This window comes from Scyliorhinus canicula, chromosome 2, assembly GCF_902713615.1.
Source record: "Scyliorhinus canicula chromosome 2, sScyCan1.1, whole genome shotgun sequence".
NCBI classification, from domain to species: domain Eukaryota; kingdom Metazoa; phylum Chordata; class Chondrichthyes; order Carcharhiniformes; family Scyliorhinidae; genus Scyliorhinus; species Scyliorhinus canicula.
This window is the reverse complement of record NC_052147.1, coordinates 51,637,384-51,664,441: the sequence shown is the minus strand read 5'-3', so window position 1 is coordinate 51,664,441 and position 27,058 is coordinate 51,637,384. Positions and strand designations below refer to the sequence as shown.

General features: G+C 51.1%; 1 protein-coding gene across 1 annotated transcript in view; it reads right to left on the bottom strand.

The window, feature by feature from the left end:
* adss1 (adenylosuccinate synthase 1) overlaps positions 1–27,058 on the bottom strand; it is an 80,915-nt gene that overhangs the window by 17,542 nt on the left and 36,315 nt on the right. The window contains 7 exon segments of the mRNA XM_038778062.1: positions 2,894–3,048; positions 6,180–6,233; positions 6,236–6,305; positions 9,652–9,733; positions 19,219–19,326; positions 19,910–19,976; positions 20,167–20,217. Of these exon segments, the coding sequence (XP_038633990.1) occupies positions 2,894–3,048; positions 6,180–6,233; positions 6,236–6,305; positions 9,652–9,733; positions 19,219–19,326; positions 19,910–19,976; positions 20,167–20,217 (587 nt within the window).

Here is a 27,058-nt window from a genome sequence, read left to right as displayed (position 1 = left end):
ACAAAAGAGCACCCAGACAACGAAAGGGAAAGAGATAGCACCCTCCACAAACCCATGTGCACAGTTCTCCCTCCCCCTAATCCTTACCCCCCCCCCCTCCCGGGTTGCTGCTGCTGTCGGCCTATTTCCCTACCGTTCCGCCAGAAAGTCCAGAAAAGGCTGCCACCACCTGAAAAACTCTTGTACTGATGCCCTCAGGGCAAATTTCACCCTCTCCAATTTAATGAACCCCGCCACATCAGAGATCCAGGCCTCGCATCCTTCCATTGGAGCAAGATCCTCCGCCGGGCTACTCGGGACGCAAAGGCCAGAGCACCGGCCTCTATCGCCTCCTGCTCTCCCGGCTCCACTGCAACCCCAAAAATTGGGGGTCCCCAGCCTGGCTCGACCCTGGATCCCACCACCCTCGACACCGTATGGGTCAGCTATTATCCAACGATGTAGAGCCCAGAGTTCATCGCAGAGCGGGTTGTTATCATCCTCCATGGCCTGCACCAGACATGCCTCCACCGGCGACTGTGTGAGCCCGGCCCATTGTACCGCAGGTGGATGTGCAATGGAGGGGTGGGGTGCATGCGGGTGGGGTGAGGGTGGTTGGTAGTGGGTGGGTGGTCGGCTGGTGCCTTGGTGTACAGTATGTGCCCATGCTCGCTGATTCCCACGGCCCCCCAAGTCAGTTTTACGGGCGGCTATCAGCCTGTCCCATGCCCAGTGGCCCAGCCGGTAACGGTGGGCAGCCTCCCGGCCATGTCCAGCCCGTCTGTCCTGCCCACTGACCCCATCCTCCTCATCTGGGGAGGTCTGCGACTCGTCTTGCTGCTCCTCCCCTTCCCCCTCCTCTGCCTCCAGCCCATCGCCCCTCTGCTGGGCTATGTTTTGCCGCACACAGCAGACCACAACGATGTGGCCGACCCCATCTGGCAGGTACTGGAGGACCCCTCCAGAGCGGACCAGGCACCTGAAATGCATTTTCAGCAGCCCAAAATACCTCTCTATCACACCCTTGGTTGCTGCATGGCCTCATTGTAGCGGTTCTCCGCGTCAGTCTGTGGCTCCGTATAGGCGTCATCAGCCACGACCGCAACGGGTAACCCCTGTCGCCCAACAACCAGACCCTCAGCTGGAGGGGGGGGGGGGGGGGGGCGTCCCTCGAACATGGTGGGGATGAAAGATTGTGCCAATACGAATGAGTCATGTACACTGCCCGGGTACCAGGCGCAGACCTGCAGGACCATCATGCGGTGGTCGCAGACCACCTGCATGTTCATGGAATAGGACCCCTTCCTATTTGTGAACACAGCCCTGTTATCCGCAGGTGGCCGCACGGCGACGTGCATCCCATCGATCCCGCCCTGGACCGTGGGCATTCCGGCTGCCACAGCGAAGCCCGCTGTCCGGACATCCTGGCTGGCCCGGTACACAGAGAACTAGATGTAGCGGTCTGTGGTAAACCACTGTTGCACCTATATTAGATGATGTATGGTAGGACCTGTACTACAGGTACGTCGGTAGTCCCTGCCTGCTGGCTCCGCCCAGTAGGCAGAGTATAAATCTGTGTGTCCTCCATGCTGCAGCCATTTCGCCAGCTGCTGTGGGAGGCCACACATCTTAGAGCAATAAAGCCTCAGTTGTATCCAACTCTCGTCTTTGTGCAATTGATCGTGCATCAATTTATTGCTCTAAGATATACAAAAGGTGGACCTCCGTGTCAAGCCAGATCGTCTGCAGCTGGATCCGCAATCAAGCGACACCAAAAGGGACTTTCAGCATTGGCTAGCTTGTTTTAAGGCGTACATCAACTCGGCACCAAGCCCTGTCTCGGTGGCTCAGAAAATACAGGTCTTTCTGCTAATCCAGGACACGCCAAAGTACGCCGAAGCCATGACGCTTCTCAAAGAAAATTACGCTCAGAAGACGAACACGCTCTTCGCCAGGCAATTACTCGCCACTCGTTCTCAACGCTCTAGTGAGTCCATAGAATACTTCTGGCGGGCCCTAATCCCACTCGTTTGGGACTGTGACTGTCAGGCCGTTATGGCCACGGAACATTCAAACCTCCTTATGCGGGACGCTTTTGTTACGGAGATTGGGTTGGACCTCATACTCCAGCGACTGTTAGAAGGGCCACGCTCGATCTCGCAGTGACAAAGAAGCTTGCGCTATCTATGACGGTCGCCTCGCGCAACATTCAGGCCTACACCCCCAGCCGTGCGGCCCACCCCTCCTCCGCATCATGGACCCCACAAACGGCCGCCCCAGCGGGGGCCTTACCCAGCCAATATGCCTGCGCCACGCGCCAGCCAGCGAACCCCGGGGGTCCACAATGTTACTTGGTACACCTATTGTCAGGATCAGAGCTGGTGAGAGATGGGGACCAGGCAGAATGGCACTCATAGGGGGTCTCCCAGGGGCTCAGATGATAGTATTTCTTCATCATCATCACTGCCTTCCTGTTCTTCCACCATTGCCTGACCAGATTGAAGTTCTTGGATTATTTGAACGAGGAAAGGCACAAGAGTTGGGTTGTGGTGAGGGTCGAGATTTATTCATTCAGTGGATCCAAACTGGTTCAGAGTTGGTATTCCAAAATGGAATATGGGGGCAGGAGCAGGCCTGGACTTCCACTTGTGATTTTTCTTATTCAGTGAATTTCAGATTTTGACTCCACTGGAATAGTACAAGCAGGGGTTTAGTAATTTAACAGAGAGAGGGAGAACACATAAGAGATTGAACGACAGAGTGGAAAATTGATTCTGGGCAATTATCTGAAGATTTGCATTGGTGTCACTCAAATGGATGGGAGTAAAGTGTGTTTATGATGCAATTTTAATTGTGCTTCAAATGCTCAATGCTCCAACTCTTATTATTGTTCATGTGAAAAGTCCAGACTTACGTTCGTTAGTTCAGTTGGAAATGCTCCAATACCCACTCTGGTAGTATAGGCTTTGAAGACACCATATACTGCTCCAATGTTTGATGGAGGGATACCCAATCCTGTACATACACTTCCAGCAGTGCAATTGGATGATGTTACAAATGGATAAGTTCCTTTAAATAGAAATAAATAAATTGCAGTTGCTGGAATCAGCCTTTTAAACAATTGAACATTTTCCAATAAATTGTACTAAAGATAAACATAATGGGCCTAGGTTACTTATTTATACTGTCAAAATACTATCAATGCGGAATTGCATGTTTGACCTTAATTAGGCACTGACGCTATTTGGTCGAAAACAGAGTGAATGAAGAAAGGTTCAAACAATTAAAACCATTCTGGAACTCCTGCCACTGGCTGGAAAAGTGTCAGGAACAGCTCTGAATGCACACTCTGCCTGCTTTCAGTTAATGGTGAATGCATAGATTTACCTGCTGTTTCACTCTCAGACCTGCTTCACACTCCAACTTCAACCACTAGATGATATTTTTAATCCCTTTTTCAAATTAGAAAGTCTTTGTATAGGCAGGTCCTTAATGGCCTGGCTAACTCACTTATGAGATCTGATCCCAGGATTATGGTTTCAAGCCCTGCATTGAGTGGCAAAATTGTTTCTTAAATATTTACTTTATTGATTATTTTTTTAAACCAACAGTGAAACTCCACAGTTAAGAGCTGATACACCATCAATAATAGACGACGAGTGATAGACGTAACTGAGGCTTTAATACACTAAACAGCAAACCTGCAGCCTCTGGACCCGAACTGGGTCCGGAGGCGGAGACTTGCCACTTTTATACAGAAGGCCTGAGGGGAGGAGCCAAAGGCATGTACAATACAGCACAGTGAATATAATACACTAACACAATAGCGTGGTTTACCACAAGAGCACTACTTGATTGCTGGAAATATCTACCTGCCACTCCCAGGTATTTTGTATCTACTGCTTGAATAACTATTTCCCGTACCAGCCTCCCCGAACAGGCGCCGGAATGTGGGGACTAGGGGCTTTTCACGGTAACTTCATTTGAAGCCTACTTGTGACGATAAGCGATTTTCATTTCATTTCATTTTATTTGAATAGATATTAAAATGGTTATTCTCTTTTTTTCCCATCAACTAACTTAATTGTGAAGGAAACAGTAAAAAGACATCAGCTTGCAAAAATAACTGCATAATTCAGCAGGATAAAGCAGAGCTATACCTAAAAGCATATCTCACTTTAAACAATCACTGGCTCCGATATTGTCACTAAAATCTTGGGGGAAGAAAGGGTATCAGGGGTCAAAGAATTTAAAGGTTTTGGATAATAAATATTGGACCAAGGACACAAGCACATAATTCACAAGCCTCAAGATAGAGGGTATCTCCCCCACAGGAAACAGATTTGTGGAAAATCTCCGATGGTGAGTAGTTGACTCAAAGTCAGGAGGCAGCGGCAAGTGGTACTGTCGCTTGACTAGTAATCCAGAGTCCCAGAGTCATGCTCTGGGGACGAATCCCGCTATGGCAGATGGCAAAATTTGAATTCAATATTTTAAAAAATCTGGAATTAAGAAAGCATTGCTAATTGTCCTTAAAAGTCCATCTGGTTCATGCCCTTTAGAAAATAAATCTGTCCCTAAGACCCACAGCAATGTGGTTGACTCTTAAATGCCATCAGGGATGGGCAATAAATGAAGGCTCAGCCAGCGATGCCTCACATCCCAGCACGGTAGCACAGTGGTTAGCACAGTTGCTTCACAACTCCAGGGTCCCAGATTCGATTCCCGGTTGGGTCACTGACTATGCGGAGTCTGCACGTTCTCCCCGTGTCTGTGGGTTTCTTCCGGATGCTCCGGTTTCCTCCCACAGTCCAAAGATGTACGGGTTAGGTGGATTGGCCATGCTAAACTGCCCTTGGTGTCCAAAAAGGTTAAGTGGGGTTACTGGGATAGGGTGGGGGTGTGGGCTCGAGTAGGGTGCTCTTTCCAAGGGCCGGTGCAGACTCGATGGGCCAAATGGCCTCCTTCTGCACTGTAAATTCTATCCCATAAACGAATTTAAAAAAAGGCACCCTGATAAAGAAGGAGCTACATCCACATCCCTCGAGAGATGTGATCAACGTCAATGGTCATATTTAACACCGCTTGATTTTTTTTAAAAAAAAGGAAGTTTGGAGAAGGAAATTGTTTCTCCATAAACTTGGCATGAACAGATGGTTTGATGATGGAATAATTATACACTGCCTTTTTATGCTCTGGATTCTCCTGAGTGACTAAGTATTAAAATATATAAAAATAATAAAAAGCAGGTGGCTTGGAGGGGTTAGAAATTTAGAGGCCTTTTCAGCAGCAGAATGTTTTTCGTTATACTGTCAGGGTTGCTCCGCAGCTGAGGAATTCTTGTACTCAACACAAATTTTGAATTGTTTTAGGAACAAAAGACATCACATAAATCTTTTGTTTTAAGCTTTTAACGACACAAATCCTGTTTTGGTATCTGCTTGTTTTACCTGCACGCCATTCCTAATCACCTCAAACGAGGAGCGCACCTGCATTGTAAGCAGCCTAACAGGTGTCCTGTCCTGTTGAACCTCAGCAACAATTAATCTCATCAAGAATACACTTGTGCCACGAACTTCTGACTGATTCTTTGTGCTACCATTTTCCACATGACTGGGCCTGGGGATCATCCTGCTCCCGAAAGGAAATTGGGTTGGGCTCATTGGTTTTTTAGCTGAATCTCCACAACCAAAGCAGATGTCCTCAGATGCTAGTCTGGAATGTGGCGATGGAGCACGGATGTTTCTTGCTTCACTGAAATTACTAAGTTAGTGATCAACAAAGGTGTTCATATGTCCTGGGAACATTTAGTTTGTGCCAAGTATTGATCTTAACTCATTTGCATGCAGTAACATGATGGAAAGGAGATAAATGTTTGCTCATAGGAGCATGCTTTAAAATAATACATTCGAATACATGTTTCTCGCAGCTGGCTTTTCAGTAATTTTACAGATTCAGTTCTTGAATGTGCTATGTACACACTTAGTTTTTTAAAATTCTTTTAAAAAATAAATTTAAAGTACACAATTCTTTTTTTTCCAATTAAGGGACGTTAGATTGGCCGAACCACCTACCTTGCACATCTTTGGGTTGTGGGCGTGAGACCCACGTAGACAAGGGGAGGATGTGCAAACTCCACATGGACAGTGACCATGCACACACTTACTTAATTGATCAAATGCACGGTTTCAAAAACTTACCAAAATCGATGTCGAGTAGAGCTGCATTGGCACCTTCCACAAGAATTTTTTTACTGGACCATGAAGAGCTTCGTGCATAAAGTAAATACCATCCCGCACCATTGGCCTTATACGTTCAGCATATTCCTAACAAATGAGAGTTACATTTTTCAGTATACATTTGCTAAAGAACGCAAATAATTTGGAAATATAGGGATTTCTCATTAAGAGCAAGTTTCAGTTAACAGCAAGTTCCCTGAACCACCAGAAATTCTCTTATTCCTTTCTATGGGCGTGATCTACCCAAATGGGAACATAGTCCCATAGCACAAGCGATTAGCCGGGTGTTTCTCGGTGCTCCAAGCGCAGAAAAAAAACACGCTATCGAACGGCCACTCAGGTAGATTGGGGCCTCAGTGGGGAAGGCGCAGCCGAGACCGCACTGAGTCTCATTTCTGCACTGAGCAGCTCCGCTCGCTGAAACTCCTCAGTGCAACATGATCGCTCGACTCCCCCTGGCCCAACCCCCAAATCCCTCTCCCAAGCTCCAACTCACCGATAAGGAGGTTTTCAGGCCCCCCCCCCCCCCCCCACACACACTCCCAGACATGGTACCCCCGGGCCCGATCCGCAGCATGGAAAAAATGGCAGCCTGGCACCACCAGTCTGGCCCACTGGCCGTGTGCTTGCCAGCTGGCAGTGGCCCTCGGGCCATCACGGCAGCAGGGTGGCATAGTGGTTAACGCAGTTGCTTTACAGCTCCAGGGTCCCAGGTTAGATTCCTGGCTGGGTCACTGTCTGTGCGAAGTCTGCACGTTCTCTCCGTGTCTGCGTGGGTTGCCTCCGGGTGCTCCGGTTTCCTCCCACAGTCCAAAGGTGTGCAGGGTTAGGTGGATTGGCCATATTAAATTGCCCTTAGTGTCCAAAACAAGTTAAGTGGGGGTTACTGGGTTACGGGGATAGGGTAGATAGTAAGGGCCGGTGTAGATTTGATGGGCCAAATGGCCTCCTGCACTGTAAATTCTATGATTCCATGATCAGCCATGACCTTAACGGTCCTGCATGAGCCAACCCATCTTGAAGTGGTCCTCAAAGACACCAAGGATCTCAGTGTGCCCCAGGTCGTAGCTGTCATGCACCCTCCCAGGGTAATGGGCACATACATGCATCATCCCGAGGCAGCAGTCGCACACGATCGGAACATTCAGGGAGTGGAACCTCTTCCTTGTTAATATAGGCACTCTGATGCCCCAGTCTTGCAGGGTGACACTGGTGCCATCGATTAGGCAGCAGCACTGCCCCTCACATCACCAGGGACCCGGGTTTGATTCCGACCTTGGGTGACACTGGTGCCATCGATTAGGCAGCAGCACTGCCCCTCACATCACCAGGGACCCGGGTTTGATTCCGACCTTGGGTGACACTGTGGAGTTTGCACATTCTTCCCAAGTCGGTGTGGGTTTCCTCTGGCTGCTGCGGTTTCCTCCCACAGTCCAAAGATGTGTAGGTTAGGTGAATTGGTCATGCTAAATTGCCCTGAGGTGGGGTTATGGGGATAGGGTGGGGAATTGGGCCTAGGTAGGGTGCTCTTTCAGAAGGTGGGTGCAGACACAATGGGCCGAATGGCCTCCTTCTGCACTGTAGGGATTCTATGATTGCCCCCTGGACTTGGGGCATCCTGATGATGATGGCAAATCCAGCAGCCCAGGCATCTTGGTGGGCCTGCTCTAGATCGACGATGATACAGTCAGCTGCCCAGGCATACAGCGCACCTTTCATCTCCCAAATGCTGCTGTGGGCTGAAGATTGCGATATGCCACACAGGTTCCTGCTCGAGCACTGGAATTGCCTGGTGACATAAGGTTTAGTGCCTTCATGGGCTCTGGGAGCGTGTTTCTCCTCCTCCGTGAGGATCTGGCACAGATGCCACAGTGACTCTGTTGAGGTAGAGCCTTCTATGATGTCCGTCAGCTCATGGAAGGATCTGCAACTCCTGTACACCTTGGCCTGATGCTGGCTTCCCCTTTTGGCCCCCTCATCAGCCTGATGGGCAGCTGTAACATAGTGCCGCCTCCAACCTGAATCGGCATTGCTGCGTCTTCAGCGTATGCCCTCCTCAGCTGCTGCAAGTACAGTGAGGACTCCCTCTGTGGGATCTACACCAGCAAATATCTTTGTTTCTGGAAGGAATTGGAGAAGGACAGAGACCTGGCAATCAGTTAGAGCTTTCATCCCAGGACCCTCAAATCCCTCAGTCCTCCCCCTTGCCATGACGAGTTGCTTCTGCCAGATGTGTTCCATCTTTGCAGGTCCCTTTTGACTTTCTCCACCAGACTAATCAGGTTTAATTTGTGAATCCCTGCCCGTGTGCAATTTGGATCCCCAGGTAACAGAATTTGGTCTGGGCTTGCTTGAACGGCAGTCTCTCAGCTCCAAGTGGATTTTTGTTTGAGCTCACTGACATGGTGGAGAGAAGAATGTCTATGCATGATGTTTATATGAGCATTCAGGGGGTATTTTATGCACTCCCACAACCCTCATGATGATCTGGAAGGCACCCATACCAATTAAACTGGAATATCCTGCTGGATAACAGCCCAATATTCGGAGCCTGAATATCAGTCTTTTCTCACCAGAACTTTCTGGAATGGGATTTAAATCATGCACCTCTAGAGAATGGCACCAGTAAACTAAAGGCTCACACTACCAATATGATAAATAACTTCTGTTCACCAAAGTAAACATCTCCACTTTCAGTTAAAAGAAAATGGTCGGGAATTTTGGCCGCGCCATCCCGGCGCCCGGAAATTCCCGCCCGAGGTCGATGGACCTTTATACGGTCCCTGTACCGTCCGTGGCAATCTTGCGGCGGGCACGGCCAAAACAATTCAGCCCAATATTTCTTCTACATTGTGCATTAATTTTCCAGTTCTCTCAGGTCCTTTCATGATATATAATTTAATGGTTGGAGAAGAGAAAAAAATAATCTATTCTTAGACTTCTGCCCTCTCTTCCATGAACCATTCACCAGAAAATATTCAAAGGTAGCCAGGGATTGGCTTTCAGAGTAATTCCTCCACTACAGAATGATATCCTAAACTCAGTATGGTGAGGTGCAAGAGTAACCTGGACTTTATCATTCCATAGAATTGCACACCAATACTTTATAATTCCAGGCCCTAACAATTTATTTTGAGGGAAAGTATTGTGTGGATCTTCATATTTTACATTATCCTCTCACTGCTCATTGCAAACTTTTTTACATTCCTTTTGGATAACCATAAAACTTCATAGAAATTAATAGGAAGCATGATGGACTATTATTTGCACTGTAATAACTTTAGTGAAAAATTCAGTTGGACTTACTGTACGAGTAGGTGAATTAATATTAAGGATAAATTGATCATGACTTAATTCCAATATATTCGCACATGCAATTTTAATGACATGCCAGAAACACGCTTGTTTTCTTTTTGATATTTTGTTTGTTTACCTTTAATTTTTTAAGTTGTCCTTCAATGTCTATTTTCAGACCAGGAAACATGGACTGATATTGTTGAGCCAGAAGTTTAAATCTGTGAAGGATTGAAGAATAATACAAAAAAGTCTTTATTAGCCTTTGTTCCTAATAATGGGATTTATTTCTAATCTAAAAAAGAATCATAGAAGTTTGTGGCACAGAAGGTGGTAATTTGGCTGACTGTTTTGTTGGCCACTCAACATGGCTTGCGTTGATTAAGGGGCCTGAACGGGGAACGTGCGGCCCAGGCACCGCAACACCTGTAAAAGCTGCGGCAAGAAGGGCCACTTTGCAGCCGTCTGCCAATCCAAATCGGTCGCTGCCGTCCCGAACAGCGACCGTGGGTTCCCCCCCCCTGCGCTCCTCTAGGGCCCCGTGCGGCCAGCGGACCTCGCTGCCTCCACCGCCCTGGGTGATCCCCGGACGCCGCCATTTTGGGCCACTGACGCCACGTGCGATCCCCGGGCGCCGCCATTTTGGCCCCCGACTCCACGTGCGACCCCCGGGCGCTGCCATCTTGTTCATCTCCCACCACATGCGGCTGACGGGTACCGCCATCTTGGATCGGCACGGAGGACCCCGCAAGTGACTACTCAATGATGGATGACGACTCTGAGTTCCTGCCACGACTCGCCTCTGTGACGCTGGATCAATCACGGCCCCGCACGCTTTCCACGGCGACCACACAGATCCTCCTCAATGGTCATGAGACGAGCTGCCTACTGGACTCCGGGAGCACAGAGAGTTTCGTCCACCCCGACACGGTAAGACGCTGCGCGCTTCCCGTCCACCCAGTGAAACACAAAATCGCTCTGGCCTCTGGTTTGCACTCAGTCGAAATCACCGGATGCTGCGTAGCGGACCTCACGGTCCAGGTGAGGGATTTAAAAACTATAAACTCCTCGTCCTTCCCCGCCTCTGCGCACCAGCACTCCTAGGACTGGATTTTCAGTGCAACCTGCAGAGCCTAACTTTCAAATTCGGCGGCCCTATTCCCCCCCGTACGATCTGCAACCTCGCGTCCCTCAAGGTCGACCCCCTTCCTTGTTTGCAAACCTCACCCTGGATTGCAAACCCGTCGCCACCAGGAGCAGACGGTACAGTGCCCAGGACCGGACCTTCATCAGGTCCGAGGTCCAAAGGCTTCTGAAGAAAGGGGTCATAGAGGCTACCAACAGTCCCTGGCGAGCACAAGTGCTGGTGGTTAGGACTGGGGAGAAAAACCAGATAGTCATTGACTACAGTCAGACCATCAACAGGTTTACGCAGCTGGACGCGTATCCTCTCCCCTGTAACTCTGACCTGGTTAACAGGATCGCGCAGTACAAAGTCTTTTCCACGGTGGACCTTAAGTCCGCCTACCACCAGCTACCCATCCGCGCGAGTGACTGAAAGTACACTGCATTTGAAGCGGATGGGCGACTCTACCACTTTTTAAGGGTTCCATTCGGTGTCACAAATGGGGTCTCGGTCTTCCAAAGGGAGATGGACCGAATAGTTGACCAATACAGTTTATGGGCAACCTTCCCGTATCGCGACAATGTCACCATCTGCGGCCATGACCAGCAGGACCACGACATCAACCGCCGCAAATTCCTCCGTACCGCAAAACTCCTTAACCTCACATACAATAAGGATAAGTGTGTGTTCAGCACCGACCGTCTAGCTATCCTCGGCTACGTAGTGCGTAACGGAGTGATAGGCCCCGACCCTGAACGCATGCACCCCCTAATGGAACTCCCTCTCCCTCAAAGCCCTCAAACGCTGTCTGGGCTTCTTTTCCTATTTTACCAGAGGGTCTCTAACTACGCCGACAAAGCCTGCCCTCTCATCCAGTCCAACACGTTCCCCCTGTCGATGGAGGCCCGCCAGGTCTTTAGCCACATCAAAGCGGTTATTGCAAAGGCCACGATGCGAGCTATCGACGGGTCCCTCCCATTCCAGGTCGAGAACGACGTGTCTGATGTAGCTCTGGCGGCCACCCTCAACCAAGCGGGCAGACCCATGGCCTTCTTCTCCCGGACCCTCCACGCTTCCGAATTCTGCCACTCCTCGGTGGAAAAGGAGGCACAGGCCATAGTCGAAGCTGTGCGACATTGGAGGCACTATCTGGCTGGCAGGAGGTTTACCCTCCTCACAGACCAACGGTCAGTGGCCTTCATGTTTGATAATGCACAGAGAGGCCGACTTCCGGTGGCGGCAATGCGGAGCTAAGCCGCACGTTCGGCAGCTCCCGCTAAAAACGGACTTTGGGGCTCTTTTCTGGGCCCCCAACGACTCTTCGTCGACGAATCCCGATGTGGGAAGGGGTCTGGAGTAGATCCCTAAGGTCCGATGGTCTGGACCAGGAGTGGGGTGAGAGGAAAAACAGTGGAAGCGCTCCTGGAAAAGCGGGGGAAGAGAAACAAAATGGCGGCCAGCGGAGCCCTCGAGGAGCTGAGGCAGTGGGCGCAGGAGCAGCAGGAGACTCTGCTGCGCTGCTTCCAGGAGCTTAAGGTGGAGTTGCTGAAGGCTACCACCAGAGAGCTGATGGAGACTCAGACAGCCCAGGGGGCCGCGATCCGGGAGCTGCAGCAGCAGGTCTCCGCAAGGGAGGATGAGGCCGTGGCCGTTGCGGGGAAGGAGGAGATGCATGAGGTGCTCCATAAAAAGTGGCAGGAGCGGTTTGAGGAGCTGGACAACTGGTCGAGGCAGAAGAATTTGCGGATCCTGGGCCTCACGGAGGGGCTGGAGGGGTCGGACCTGGCGGCCTATGTGGTCGTTATGCTGAACTCGTTGATGGGAGATGGGTCCTTCCAGGGGCCTTTGGAGTTGGAGGGGGCCCACAGAATTCTGGCCAGGAGGCCCAAGCCGAACGAGCCACCGCGGGCGGTGTTGGTGGGGTTTCACCGGTTCGTTGATCGTGAGTGCGTGCTCCAGTGGGCCAAGAAGGAGCGGAGCAGCAAGTGGGAGAACACGGAGGTGCGGATCTTCTAGGACTGGAGTGCTGAGGTGGCTAAGCGAAGGGCCGGGTTCAACCGGATGAAGGCGGTGCTCCACAGACGGAGCGTGGTTTGACATGTTGCAGCCGGCGCGTCTGTGGGTCACCTACAAGGACCGGCACCATTATTTTGAGTCCCCGGAGGAGGCGTGGGCCTTTGTGCAGGCCGAGAAACTGGACTCAAACTGAGGGTCAAAGATGGTGGATTTTGTATGATAATGTAATTGTGTTTAATTTTTGCTCTGGAGGGGGGGGGGGTTCTCAGTTTAATGCAGGATGTGTGTTGGCTTTAGGGTGGGTGGGGCGATGTCGTTATGTCTTTTTGTATGGATCTGGTGGACGGGTTCGGGCAGGGAGGTAAATGGGGAGTGCGGGGAGCTGGAGGTGGGGACCGGCAATGGGAGTTGCCCTAGAGGAGGCGGGGTTCGGCAGGGCGAAAGCGCGGGCTTTTCTCTGGTTTCCCGCGCTGTGGGATGATGGGGGCAGGGACGGGGCTGAGAGGCGCGGGCCGTTGCTGGCTGTTATTTTCCCGCTCAAGAGAGGAGGGGGGGGCCTGCTGAGGGGCACGAAGGAGGAGGCGTAGTCCCACGTGGGGAGGAGTTGGAGCTATGACGGGAGTCGCTGGGGTCAGCAGAAGTTAGCTGCCTCACGGGAGTGCTATGGAGGGAGGAGCGCGGCTAGAAGGGGTCCTAGCCTTTTGGGGGGGGGGGGGGGGGGAGAGTTGCCGCCGTGGGGAACAGGCCGAGCGGGGGACGATGGCCAGTGGTGGGCAGGGGATGGGTTATGGCTAATCAGCAGGGGAGGGGGGCAGGGAGCCCTCTGATCCGGCTGATAACCTGGAATGTGAGGGGGCTGAATGGGCCGGTCAAACGGGCCCGGGTGTTTGCGCACTTGAAGGGGCTGAAGGCGGATGTGGCCATGCTCCAGGAGACACACCTGAGAGTGGTGGACCAGGTTCGGCTGAGGAAGGGATGGGTGGGCCAAGTATTTCATTCAGGGCTGGATGAGAAGAATCGGGGGGTGGTGATCCTGGTGGGAAAGAGGATGTCGTTTGAGGCGTTGAGGGTGGTGGCTGACAGTGGCGGGAGGTATGTGATGGTGAGTGGTAAGCTGCAGGGGGAGCGGGTGGTGTTGGTGAATGTTTACGCCCCAAATTGGGACGATGCGGGCTTTATGCGGCGCATGTTGGGCCGCATTCCGGACCTGGAGGTGGGGGGCCTGATCATGGGGGGGGACTTCAACACGGTGCTGGATCCCCCATTGGATCGATCCAAATCCCAGACGGGTAGGAGGCCAGCGGCGGCTAAGGTGTTGAGGGGATTTATGGATCAGATGGGAGGGGTGGATCCCTGGAGGTTTGCGAGGCCAAGGGCCAGGGAGTTCTCGTTTTTCTCCCGCGTGCATAAGGCCTATTCGAGGATTGATTTTTTTGTCCTGAGCAGGGGGCTGGTTTCGAGGGTGGAGGATGTTGAATACTCTGCCATTGCCATTTTGGTTCATGTCCCGCACTGGGTGGACCTCGGGCTGGGGGAGGAGAGGGACCAACGTCCGCTCTGGGGCTTGGAGGTGGGGCTGCTGACAGATGAGGAGGTGACCGGGTGGGTTCGGGGGTGTATTGAGAGGTACCTTGAGGCCAACGATGACGGGGAGGTCCGAGTGGGGACGGTCTGGGAGGCATTGAAGGCGGTGGTTAGGGGGGAGTTGATTTCCATCCGAACCCATAGGGAGAGGGGGGAGCAGAGGGAGAGATTGATAGGGGAGATGGTGAGGGTGGATAGGGATATGCGGAGGCTCCGGAGGAGGCATTGCTGGGGGAGAGGCATAGCCTTCAGGCCAGGTTCGACCTATTGAATACCAGAAAAGCGGAAGCTCAGTGGAGGAAAGCACAGGGGGCGGTGTATGAATATAGGGAGAAGGCGAGCAGGATGCTGGCCCACCAGCTCCGAAAGCGGGACGCGGCCAGGGAGATTGGGGAGTGACGGATAGAGTTGGGAAGGTGGTGCAGAGGGGGGTAGACGTTAATGGGATCTTTAGGGACTTTTATGGGGAACTGTACCGGTCTGAATCCCCGGTGGAGGGGGGGGGGGGAATGGGGCGCTTCTTGGACAAGCTGCGATTTCCGAGGGTGGAGGAGGGGCAGGTGGAGGGACTGGGGGCGCCGATTGAGCTGGAGGAGCTGGTTACAGGGATAGGGAGCATGCAGTCGGGGAAGGCGCCGGGGCCAGATGGGTTTCCGGCCGAATTTCATAAAAGGTATGCGGACCTGTTGGGCCCCCTGTTGGTTCGGACCTTTAACGAGGCAAGGGAGACGGGGGCTTTGCCCCCAACTATGTCACGGGCGCTGATTTCCTTGATCCTGAAGCGGGACAAGGACCATCTGCAGTGTGGGTCACATAGGCCGATCTCGCTGCTAAATGTAGACGCCAAGCTGCTGGCAAAGATCTTAGCCACAAGAATAGAGGATTGTGTGCCGGGGGTCATTCACGAGGACCAGACTGGGTTTGTGAAGGGAAGGCAGTTGAATACCAACGTACGAAGGCTCCTCAACGTTATTATGATGCCGGCTGTGGAAGGGGAGGCGGAGATAGTGGTGGCATTAGATGCGGAGAAGGCCTTCGATAAGGTTGAGTGGAGGTATCTGAGGGAGGTGTTGGAAAGGTTTGGGTTTGGGGAGGGGTTTGTCCGTTGGGTGAGGTTGTTCTATGCGGCCCCGATGGCGCGTGTAGCCACGAATAGGAGGAGGTCGGAGTACTTTTGGCTGTACCGGGGTTGAAACAGGGGTGTCCCCTGTCCCCCTTGCTCTTTGCGTTGGCAATTGAGCCCATGGCCATGGCGTTGAGGGAGTCAGGGAACTGGAGGGGCCTGGTGCGGGGTGGGGAGGAGCATCGAGTGTCGCTTTATGCGGACGACCTGTTGCTGTATGTGGCGGACCCGGTGGGGGGGATGCCGTAGGTGATGAGGATTCTCAGCGAATTTGGGGGCTTCTCTGGGTATAAGCTGAACCTGGGCAAGAGCGAGTTGTTCGTGGTGCACCCGGGGGATCAGGAGGAGGGGATTGGTAGGCTCCCACTGAAGCAGGTGGGGAAGAGCTTCAGGTACCTAGGAGTCCAGATGGCTGGCAGGCCCTGCACAAGCTCAACCTCACAAGGTTGGTGGAGCAGATGGAGGAGGAGTTCAAAAGGTGGGATATGTTACCGCTGTCACTGGCGGTGAGGGAGCAGTCCGTTAAGATGACGGTGCTCCCGAGGTTTTTGTTTCTGTTCCAGTGCCTTCCAATCCTTATCCCGAAGGCCTTTTTTCGGAGAGTTAACAGGAGTATTACGGGATTTGTGTGGGTGCATGGGACTCCGAGGGTGAGAAGGGTGTTCTTGGAACGGGGCAGGGATGGGCGGGGGGGGGGGGGGGGGGGGGTGCTGGCGCTGCCCAACCTCTGTGGGTACTATTGGGCTGCGTAAGTGGGTAATGGACGGGGAAGGGGCAGCATGGAAGAGGATGGAGATGGCGTCCTGTGTGGGCACGAGCCTGGAGGCGCTGGTAACGGCGGCGTTGCCGCTCCCTCCAACGAGGTATACCACGAGCCCGGTGGTGGCGGCTACCCTCAAAATTTGGGGGCAATGGAGACGACATAGGGGAGAAGTGGGGGGCTCGATGGAGGCCCCGATACGTGGGAACCATCGGTTTGTTCCAGGGAGCATGGATGGCGGATTTCTGGGCTGACACAGGGTAGGGGTTAGGAGGTTGAGGGACCTGTTTGTGGAGGGGAGGTTTGCGAGCTTGGGGGAGTTAGAGGGGAAGTTTGGGCTCCCCCCGGGGAACATGTTTCGGTACATGCAGGTTAGGGCGTTTGCCAGGCGGAAGGTGGAGGGGTTCCCCTTGTTGCCCCCACGTGGGGTACGGGACAGGGTGCTCTCGGGGGTGTGGGTTGGAGGAGGGAAGATTTCGGACATATACCGGGTAATGCAGGAGGTAGACGAGGCCTCGGTGGAGGAACTGATGGGTAAATGGGAAGAGGAGCTGGGTGAGGAGATTGAGGAGGGGACGTGGGCGGATGCCCTGGAGTGAATTCCTCCTCTTCCTGTGCGAGGCTTAGCCTCATACAGTTCAAGGTGCTGCATAGAGCCCACATGACTGGGACGAGGATGAGTAGGGGCGAAGACAGGTGTGCTAGGTGCTCGGGGAGCCCAGCGAACCACGCCCATATGTTTTGGGCGTGCCCAGCGCTGGGGGAGTTTTGGAAGGGGGTAGCAAGGACGGTGTCGAGGGTGGTGGGATCCAGGGTCAAGCCAGGCTGGGGACTCGCAATTTTTGGGGTTGCAGTGGAGCCGGGAGTGCAGGAGGCGAAAGAGGCCGGTGTCCTGGCCTTTGCGTCCCTAGTAGCCCGGCGGAGGATTCTTCTTCAATGGAAGGATGCGAGGCCCCCAAGAGTGGAGGCCTGGATCAATGATATGGCGGGGTTCATCAAATTGGAGAAGGTGAAATTTGCCCTGAGGGGATCAATACAGGGGTTCTTTAGGCGGTGGCAGCCTTTCCTGGACTTCCTGGCGGAACAGTAGGGAAATAGGCCGGCAGCAGCAGCAACCCGGAGGGGGTGGGGGGGTTGCTTTTGTAGTTGGGTGGGTTTTGTTCTTGGGTTTTTACCATGGTTGTTCTGTTAATATTGTTTTGTTGTTTATATTTTGTGAAAATCTTAATAAAAATTATTTTAAAAAAAAGATAATGCACAGAGGGGCAAGATCAAGAACGACAAGATCTTGCGGTGGAGGATCAAGTTGTCCACGTACAACTACGATATCTTGTATCGTCCTGGGAAGCTCAACGAGCCTCCTGATGCCCTGCCCCGCGGTACCTGCGTCCGCACAGGTGGACCGCCTCGGCACCCTCCACGCAGACCTCTGCCATCCAGGGGTCACCCGCTTCTTTCATTTCATTAAGACCCGCAACTGGCCCTACTCCATCGAGGAGGTCAGGACTGTGACCAGGGAATGCCACATTTGCGCGGAGTGCAAGCCGCACTTTTACCACATCGAGCAAGCGCATCTGATAAAGGCTTCCCGCCCCTTTGAACATCTAAGCATGGACTTCAAGGGTCCCCTCCCCTCCAACAACCGGAATACGTATTTCCTAAACGTGATTGATGAGTACTCCCGCTTCCCGTACGCCATCCCCTGCCCCGACATGACCATGACAACCATCATCAAAGCCCTCCACTCCATTTTCTCCCTGTTCGGTTACCCCGCGTACATCCATAGCGACCGGGGGTCCTCCTTTATGAGCGACGAGCTGCGTCAATTCCTGCTTAGCAGGGGCATCGCCTCTAGCAGGACGACCAGTTACAACCCCCGGGGTAACGGTCAGGTCGAGAGGGAGAATGGTACGGTCTGGAAGACCGTCCTGCTGGCCCTGTGGTCCAGGTGTCTCCCGGTCTCCCACTGGCAAGAGGTCCTCCTAGACGCCGTCCACTCTATTCGGTCTCTCCTATGTACCGCCACAAATCAAACACCTCACGAACGTCTTCTTGTTTTCTCCAGGAAGTCTTCCTAGGGACCCCGCTCCCGACCTGGCTGGCCACCCCCAGGCCCATCCTGCTCCGGAAGCACGTGCCGGTGCACAAGTCCGACCCGTTGGTTGAAAGAGTCCAGTTACTCCACGCGAACCCGCAGTATGCGTACGTGGAGTATCCTGACGGACGACAGGACACGGTCTCCCTTCGGGACCTGGCACCCGCCGGAGTGCGGCCGCACCCCCCAGCACCAGCACCCCCCCTCCAGTCCCAACCGCCCCCAGCGCCCCCGCAACCCAGTGCACAGGAATCCTCTCCCCCGGCCCGGCCACCGCTTGCTCCGACCAGGGGTACGGACACAGGACCACGACCGCCGCTCCCGGACGAACACCGCTCCAATATCACCGGCACCGCTGCGCAGGTCCAGCAGGACATCGAAGGCACCCATCCGGCTGATCGAGTCAATTCGATGTACTGATGGACTTTATGGACTCTTGTGTTCTTGCACATGTTCCTTGCCTGTTTCTTTTTTCCATTTATTTTAGTTGTTCTCTTGTACACTGTATGCAGTGATGTTGCTTTCTTGCACGTTCGTCGCGGGCCAGTGGGCAGCCATAGATACCTCGGTACAGCTTGAATTATCTCTAGTCATACTACCAGTCTTATGGAGAACACCCCCCCCCCTCTCTTCCGCCTCTCCTCCCACCACCCCCGCTTCTTTCTCAACAAGGGATGAATGTGGTAGTATGACTAGGGAGATTACGGTACCCTAGAACCAAGCTGCCATCGGTGCAGAAGACTCACTGCCCATTGGCCCAGGCAAGTCATGTGCCTCTCTGCCAATTGGCTGAGGCTAGTCATGTGACTCCCCGCCGATTGGCTGAGAGGTTGGTAGCTCCGCCTACGAAGCGGGGTATAAGAATCCGTACCGGCTGGTAGTCGGCCTTTCTCTGTACGTCTACTGCCGGGCACACATCTAGTGTATTAAAGCCTGTTGTTTGGAACTACTTCACGACTCGAGTCCAATTGATGGTGCATCACACAGTTTTTGTATTATTACCTGGAACTAAAGTCACTGAAGTCAGCCAACAGGTCACAGACGCGGAGACCGGTCCTTGCTGCTTTGGAGGAGTATGTTGGTCCTATCCCTTTCTTTGTTGTGCCAATACTAGAGAAAACAACAAGTGCCTCTTTAATGTCCCGTGAAGAAAGAAACCCAGTCTTTACTCTTCTTAAAACAAAAATACAGCTATACTCTCTTGTTGCTCTAAAAATAACTTGACAAGGAAAATTTTGCAAAGAAACCCCCCAAAGATAAATGCAGCAAATGTAAATGCACATTTGTACTTTTTCCAAGTGAAATCAATTGGATACCTCACATGGGAAGGTATTCTGCAGTGTGATGCAGTTCCCCTGCTGTTCCATTTGCGCAGTCTAATCCTGCGTACATTTGGTTAATTTAAGGATATATTCCAACTTTTCTAATCAGGACACAAATCTTTCCTGAACTCAAGAAAACCTGTGCAAAAACACAATGTTGCTTGCTAGCCTGCACAGAAGGGTCACATCAGGCCTAAAATCACAGATGTTATCTTCATATCGCCAGGTTGACTCTGATCATGCTGTTACTGTCAGCAACAATTCTATAACGTAAATAACGCAAAAGCAAGACTATTAGTGCCATACTCAAGTTGTTCTAACTTCTAAAATGCTTTTGCAGCACACATTTAACACTCTCAAGCCATATTTACTTTTTCCCCTCTTGCTCTTGGCGCTGGATTTCTTGAAGTCCATCAACAGTTTGATGAAAATCAAACACTGAAATTAAATAGAAGAAAATCAAGTTCAAAATATATACCACACTGTATCTTCTATGTTTCTTAAGTTTACTGAGAGAAAATGTTACCAAAAATGCACCAATTGTTGGCAAGGTATTCAAAGTCTGACGCTTTCAACCAGCCAGATGATTTTCAAATGTTGCCAAACAGCTTTGCCATTACTTACTTACCCAAGTGTGCTCTGTCTGAAATGATCAGCCTCTTCTCCCACTCTTTTAATCCTAAGGAAAATATATATTATCAAAAGAGATCAAAACAAAATTGGAGAATGAGATGTATTCATAAGATTATAGTTTAGTAAATTCTCCAGAGCTGCTGAGAAAGAGCAGCCAACCTGCAGTACCAACCGCTGCCAGGGCACTGCCCATGCATGTCCCTGTACCCTCTCCCCCCGGTGTCTATACTTATCTTTGAACCGCGGAGGTATCTCCTTGACTGTCTCATGTCAGGCCCAACTTGTTGTAAATGCAGGGCGAAGTTTGAAGATGTCGTGAGATGGGATCATTTGACAGGGGAGCCACTTAATATTAAAATGAATGGAAATTTATGGAAATGAGGTTCCCGCCCTTTGTGGGGTTTCAGCACTTAAGAGTGACTCACCCATGAAGGGCGATGAATCAATCAAGGCTACAGCTGTTTTGTGGAAGCTGTCAATCACAGCCCACTACTAGAAATGAATGAATGGCTTGCAGCTAATGGATCTGAGGGGTTTAAACACAGGTCACCACTGTTCTCTTTCCAGGAATGGACCCGTTAAGTGTTACAACTGTAATTTTGGTCACTGCCCCTGTCTGGACTGTTCTCTAGCTTCCAGACAGAGGTCTTTTTTCTGGGGGGGGGGGGGGGGGGGATGGGGTCTGTGGGGGTGGTCCCTCTAGTTTCATAGAATTTACAGTGCAGAAGGAGGCCATTCGGCCCATTGAGTCTGCACCGGCTCTTGGAAAGAACACCCTTCCCAAGGTCAACACCTCCACCCTATCCCCATAACTCAGTAACCCCACCCAACACAAAAGGCAATTTTGGACACGAAGGGCAATTTATCATGGCCAATCCACCTAACCTGCACATCTTTGGACTGTGGGAGGAAACCGGAGAAGCAGGAGGAAATCTACGCACACACGGGGAGGATGTGCAGACTCCGCACAGACAGTGACCCAAGCTGGAATCGAACCAGGGACCCTGGAGCTGTGAAGCAGTTGTGTTATCACAATGCTAGTTAGGTGGTCTCTGCAGGGGCCCCCTCTATTTAGATGTGTCCCTTTACTTAGGGGTCCCTGTGGAGGATCACTCTAGGTTGGGGGTCTCTATGGGGGGTTTGCGGTGCGGCACGTGGAAGGGGGAGGCAGGGGGCCGGCCGTGGGACTTCACCATCAGCTGCCCGGTCAAAATGGCTAACCACCAATCGCTAAATGTCTGTGTCACTCCCCCCCCCTCACCCCCAACCAATCGCAGGCACAAGGGTGACCCCCCCATTTCATACACCCCCACACACCCCCATTCAGGGCTCCCCTTTATGTACCTCCCCTTTCATAGACATGGCCCCCATCAGGTTCCGCCCCCTTGGAAGTGCCCTTAGGCACCCAGGCATTATCCCTGGCAACCAGGCACTACTCGTGGCATTTGAACACTATCCCTGGCACCACTACAGTGCGAACCAAGCAGGGCTCCAATGGCCTTTGAGCCACCCGGCATGACCATCACGTCTTGTTTCTGTTTTTGGAAACCATTATTAATTGACGGCAGCATCACGCTGCGTCGCTGGGGCAGTGAATCCCAGGAGCCAGGAGACTTTGGCTACGGAACAGGCTACGCATATTTAAATGAGATTTGTGACTCATTCAAATATGCTAATCTGGATCATGTCCTCGCTGGACATGATCCAGATTTAGTTGGGCATCACAGGTTGGGAGCATCAAGATCAGTTTGGCGCCCGCGCAAACCCGTTTTTGGGCTCTCCCGCTATTTACCAGGAACAGCGGCATTGGCGTCGGGTGCAACGTGGCCAGAAAACTGCACCCATACTTTCTACAGAAGGAGTGCAACAAAGGTTCACTAAATTAATTCCTGAGATGAAGGGAAAGTCCTACGAAGAATGATTCACCAGACTTTGCCTTTATTCTCCGGAGTTTAAGAATGGGGTGATTTCATTCCTACACAGTTCCTACAGGGTTTGACAATGTAGATGCAAGAAGATGATTTCCCCTGGTTGGGAGTGTGCAGAACAGGAGACACAGTCACAGAATAAGGGGCAGGTCACTTTGAACGGAGATGAGGAATTCTCTGTCCCAGAGGGCTATGGGGGCTCATTGAGTGTTATCAAGACTGAGATTAATAGCTTTTCATATATTAAAATTATCCAGGGATATGGGGATAGTGCAGGAAAATGGTGTTGAAGTAGAAAACCAGCCTTGATCTAATTTCATGGTGGAGTGGCTCAAAGATCTGAATGGCCTACTTTGATGTCTGTGACACCGGTAAGTCGGCCGGATCCTTCAGGCTCCAGGCCCTCCAGAGGATGTCTGCCAAGGGCATCAAAGGTCACAGGGCGCGAAAAGCAGCAGGCTTGGTTCCCGAGCGTCACTTTTGGGGGCCTCCACCCCTGATGTGCATCCGGGGGATATACCCAGACATAACACTGACCACGAAAGATCAAGAGAGAGAGAGACACTGAATTGGCACTGGGACGGGGGGAGTCACTATCTGTTGCTAGGGGGAATGAAAATGTCTAATGTTCATCATTGGGGCAGCACGGTAGCATGTTCATAATGGGGCAGCACGGTAGGATGGTGGTTAGCATAAATACTTCACAGCTCCAGGGTCCCAGGTTCGATTCCCGGCTGGGTCACTATCTGTGTGGAGTCTGCACGTCCTCCCCGTATGTGCGTGGGTTTCCTCCGGGTGCTCCGGTTTCCTCCCACAGTCCAAAGATGTGCGGGTTAGGTGGATTGGCCATGCTAAATTGCCCGTAGTGTCCTAATAGTAAGGTTAAGGGGGGGGGGGGGGGAGTTGTTGGGTTACGGGTACAGGGTGGATACGTGGGTTTGAGTAGGGTGATCATTGCTCGGCACAACATCGAGGGCCGAAGGGCCTGTTTTGTGCTGTACTGTTCTATGTTCTATGTTCACTATTAAAATATGTTCCACCTGTCCATGTGCAACCTCTGTCACGTTGATCTTCACAAAGTGCCTGCCTGCACCCCCACCCCCTGTTGCCTTCTGCTTCCTCCCAACATCTGCCTCCTGGGCACAGTAGCCCAAGACGAAATGCCCCCGACGCAGACCGCGTTCAGAGGACGGGTGTGTGCGCGCTGTCAGCAGATGACAGGAGCCACCTTTGACATAAACTGCAGAGCACCAGAGCTTTCCCCACAGCAAGTTATCATCACTCTTCTGCCTTTTACATTGACCCGCTGATAGGGCCAGCACAGGCCCATCACCCTGGGTGATGTTCCACAGACCCTTGGAAAGTGGAATAGGATGGTTAGGGAGGGAGAGGCGAGTGTCAAAAATAGAAATCTATTTGGTTAGAATTAAGGAACAATGGAGGAGCTATTTTCCTACTGGGCATATATTATAGACCACAAAATAGTGCGAAACAGTTAGAGGAGAAAACGCGCAGGTAAATTGCTAGAACAATAGAGTCCAGAAGCAGGAAGAAAAACCCCTTGAACAAAGGAGATGACTACATACTGCTTTCATCAATCTCGCCAAGGCATTCAACCATGTGAGCAGAAATAGTCTATTTAAGTTGTTGGAGAAAATTGATTTTTCTCCTTCTAAATCTTTCAGAATAACCATCAGGCTGAAAGTTCCAAAGTTAGCGATTTAAATTGGTTTGTCTGATTGTTCCCAGCCCAGGGCAATTGTCCAGGGGAGGTTAGCCCTTCTGGACAATTAAACCCTTATGGTGGGAACTTCCCAGAGGGATTCCCCAGTGCATCATTGGGGTACCCCCCCAAAAGCGACGCTGGAGAACCAAGAAGTAGCAAACCAAGACAATATAAAAAGTACAGAGGTGAATTGCAAAAGGAAATAAGGAGGTGTAGGGAAGTATGAGAAGAGATTAGTGACCAACATAAAAGAGAACCTGAAAGTACTTCATAAATACTGAAAGGGTGGTCATATGAAGGGTAAGGCCAATTATTGATTGTTAAAAAAATGTCATCTTGTGGGGGGAGAGGGTATGTCTACATCTATTATCACGAGGGAAGACGCTCCTATCAATGTGACCATAATGGAAGAGGTAATAGAGATATTGGATGGAATAAAATAGATAAAGGGAAGGGACATAAAGGTTGGCAGTCCTCGAAGTAGAAAAAAAATGACCTCATCCAGATGGGATGTGTCCCAGATTACTGAGGGAAATAAGAGTGAAAAGTGAGGAAATTTTAGCCACCATGCTCTTTTCCTCACTAAATGTGGAAGTGATGCCAGAGGAGTGTAGGACTGCAAACAGTGAAGCCTTATTAAAAGGGGAGGGCAGCACCTACAGGCCAGTCAGTTTAATGTCAATGGACAAAATCTTTCTAAATAATAGGCCTGCCCACCCACTCTGTGACCAGGCTGAACTCCAACCCCACTCCCAAACACCACTGACTGCTGATCCCCCTCAATCTATCTGTTTACTTTAGATACTTATCTTCTCCCTAACTTGTCACTTTAAATTGGCCTACTTTACAGCAGCTAGTGCAGTAAAAAGGGAGCAGGTCTTCCTTCCCTCCAAATCTGCTGGACTTTGACGTTGGACCCCAATGAAAGCTGCGCTGCCTGGGTATGGGCAGTGTTGCAAAGATGCATGGGAGTTTAAGACATGCCCACACAGAGCAGACTGAACATAGTACAGTGAGTCACAAATAGAAACAGGACCTCCAGAATCAGGAATGAAATACGAAGCTGCTTTTGAGCTACAAGTCGTAAACACTGCTAACTCATCAAATAACTGTGCTGCGGCAAAATAATTTGATTAAGAATGGAAAAAAAAAAATCGGTCCTGAAATCCGCTCTCAGAACAGGGGCCAACCATTGGCCTGATCTTGAGAAGCATGTATCGGAATGGTTCCTCAAAAATCTCAGAATGGTTATATCGTCATCAGGAATGCAATGCAGATATATGCACTTGAGTGGACCAAATCAACGCCGTGTGATTAAAGGGCAGTATGGATACAAAACTAGCTAAGAGACAGAAAGCAGAGAGCAATGGTAAACAGCAGTTGTTTTTCAGTCTGAATGGAGGTATACAGTAATGTTCCTCAGGGATCGGTATTATAGTGACAGCTCTTCTTGATATATATTAATGACCTAGACTTGGATTTACAGATTATAATATCAAATTTCAAAATTTGCAGTGTGGAGTGATACCTTATGGTAAGAAGAATGAGGAACGGCACTTTAAAGTAAATGGTCACTTTGTAGTACAAAACTTGAATATTGCTGAAAAGAGAGATATGTTTCTGGTGTTGTTGCACTCAACCAGGTAAAACGCAGGAATGCTAAAATTCAAACGATCACAATTAATACCACAGAAGAAAACTGGTGTTGACTGGCTGGCAAGTTGGTGCCCGAGGTGGTGCCATGGAGAAAGCAAGAGGGAATCAAAGGCTAATCATGCTTTGGGGTTATTCAAAAAAAAGGCACGAGGCATGAACATATTCCTTTTCATTAGCAGAGATCGGGTCCCTGTGTATGAATGTACGTTGCTTCTAGAGAGTGTAAATTAGCCTCATTACAAACTTGACTAATTATCTCAATAAGGTTGTTTAATTGTTTCCCGTTGCTTTTCTCCAAGGTAACACATCGGCCAATCAAAGTTGACTTGCCAATCAATCAGTACTCCTTTTCTTTTGTGCTTCAGAAGGGATTTGGCTAAATACTTGAAAGTTTTGCAGGGAAATGGGAAAGACCAGAGGTGTGCTCTTCCAAAAATATGACACTGGCACAAGTTTGCTTCTATGCTATATCATTCCAGTCACCTGACAAAATCCTGTTGTGATTGTTTGAAATTTGGCATTCTTGACGCAATATAGACTAAATGGTGTAATTTTGAAGAGGGTACAGGGCCAGGGAAACCTAGTCGCATATGGACACACATCTTTGAAGACAGCAGGAAAAGTCGAGAAGATTGCTTTAATAAAGCAAATCAGTTCTTATAAATGGGGTCATTAAAGGTAAGGAGTTTTGCTCACCCCTTGAAACTGATTTGTAAAATGGTGTGGCCGCAGTTGGAGTACTGCGTCCAATTCTGGATACCAAAGTTATTGAGGTCTTGGGGGCAGTACAGAAAAGATTTACTGGAATGGTTCCAGGGATGAATGCCTTTAATTCTGTGGGAAAACCGAAAACTTGTATTGTTGAGCGACTTTACAGGAATCGTGAACCGTTTTTGACAAACTGAATAAGACGGTTGTCTTTATGCAGCAAGTAGTTATGATCGGGAATGCAATGCCTGAAAAGATGGCGGAAACAGATTCAATAGCAACCATCAAAAGGAACTTGGAAAAGGTGGGAGAGCAAATGGGGACAGGAATGGGGGAGAGAGGGGCAATGGAGGGGTATACAGGGGTATCCCCGAAAGGGATAGAGCGGGGGGGGGGGGCACTCGGGGGGCGAGAGACCAGGGAGGGGAAATGCAGGGACGAAGGGACAAAAGAGGCCAGAAAGGGAATAGGGCCACAAAGTGCCACAGACAAGGGCTCGAAACAGGGAACTGCTGCAAGCACCCACCCAGTACGGTCTGTGGGTGAAGGGGCCCCCCGGAGTGCAGGGGACTACCCGCGTGGCGGACACACAGTGGACGGCCATGGCGGGTGTCCCCGGGACAAGGGGGAACCCCGGAGTGCAGGGACCCGACCGCATGGGGAGAGCAGTGATAGTGGACATCCTGGACGGCCCCCTAACAAAGGGAAACCCCAGAGGGCAGGGGCGCGTCCACCGGACAAATATGGTTAACCCCACAGGAGCAAGGGGGCAGAAGCCCCCCACCAGAATAGTCACCTGGAACGTAAGGGGACTTAACGGCCCAGTGAAGAGATCTAGAGTCCTCACCCACCTTAGAAACATGAGGGCC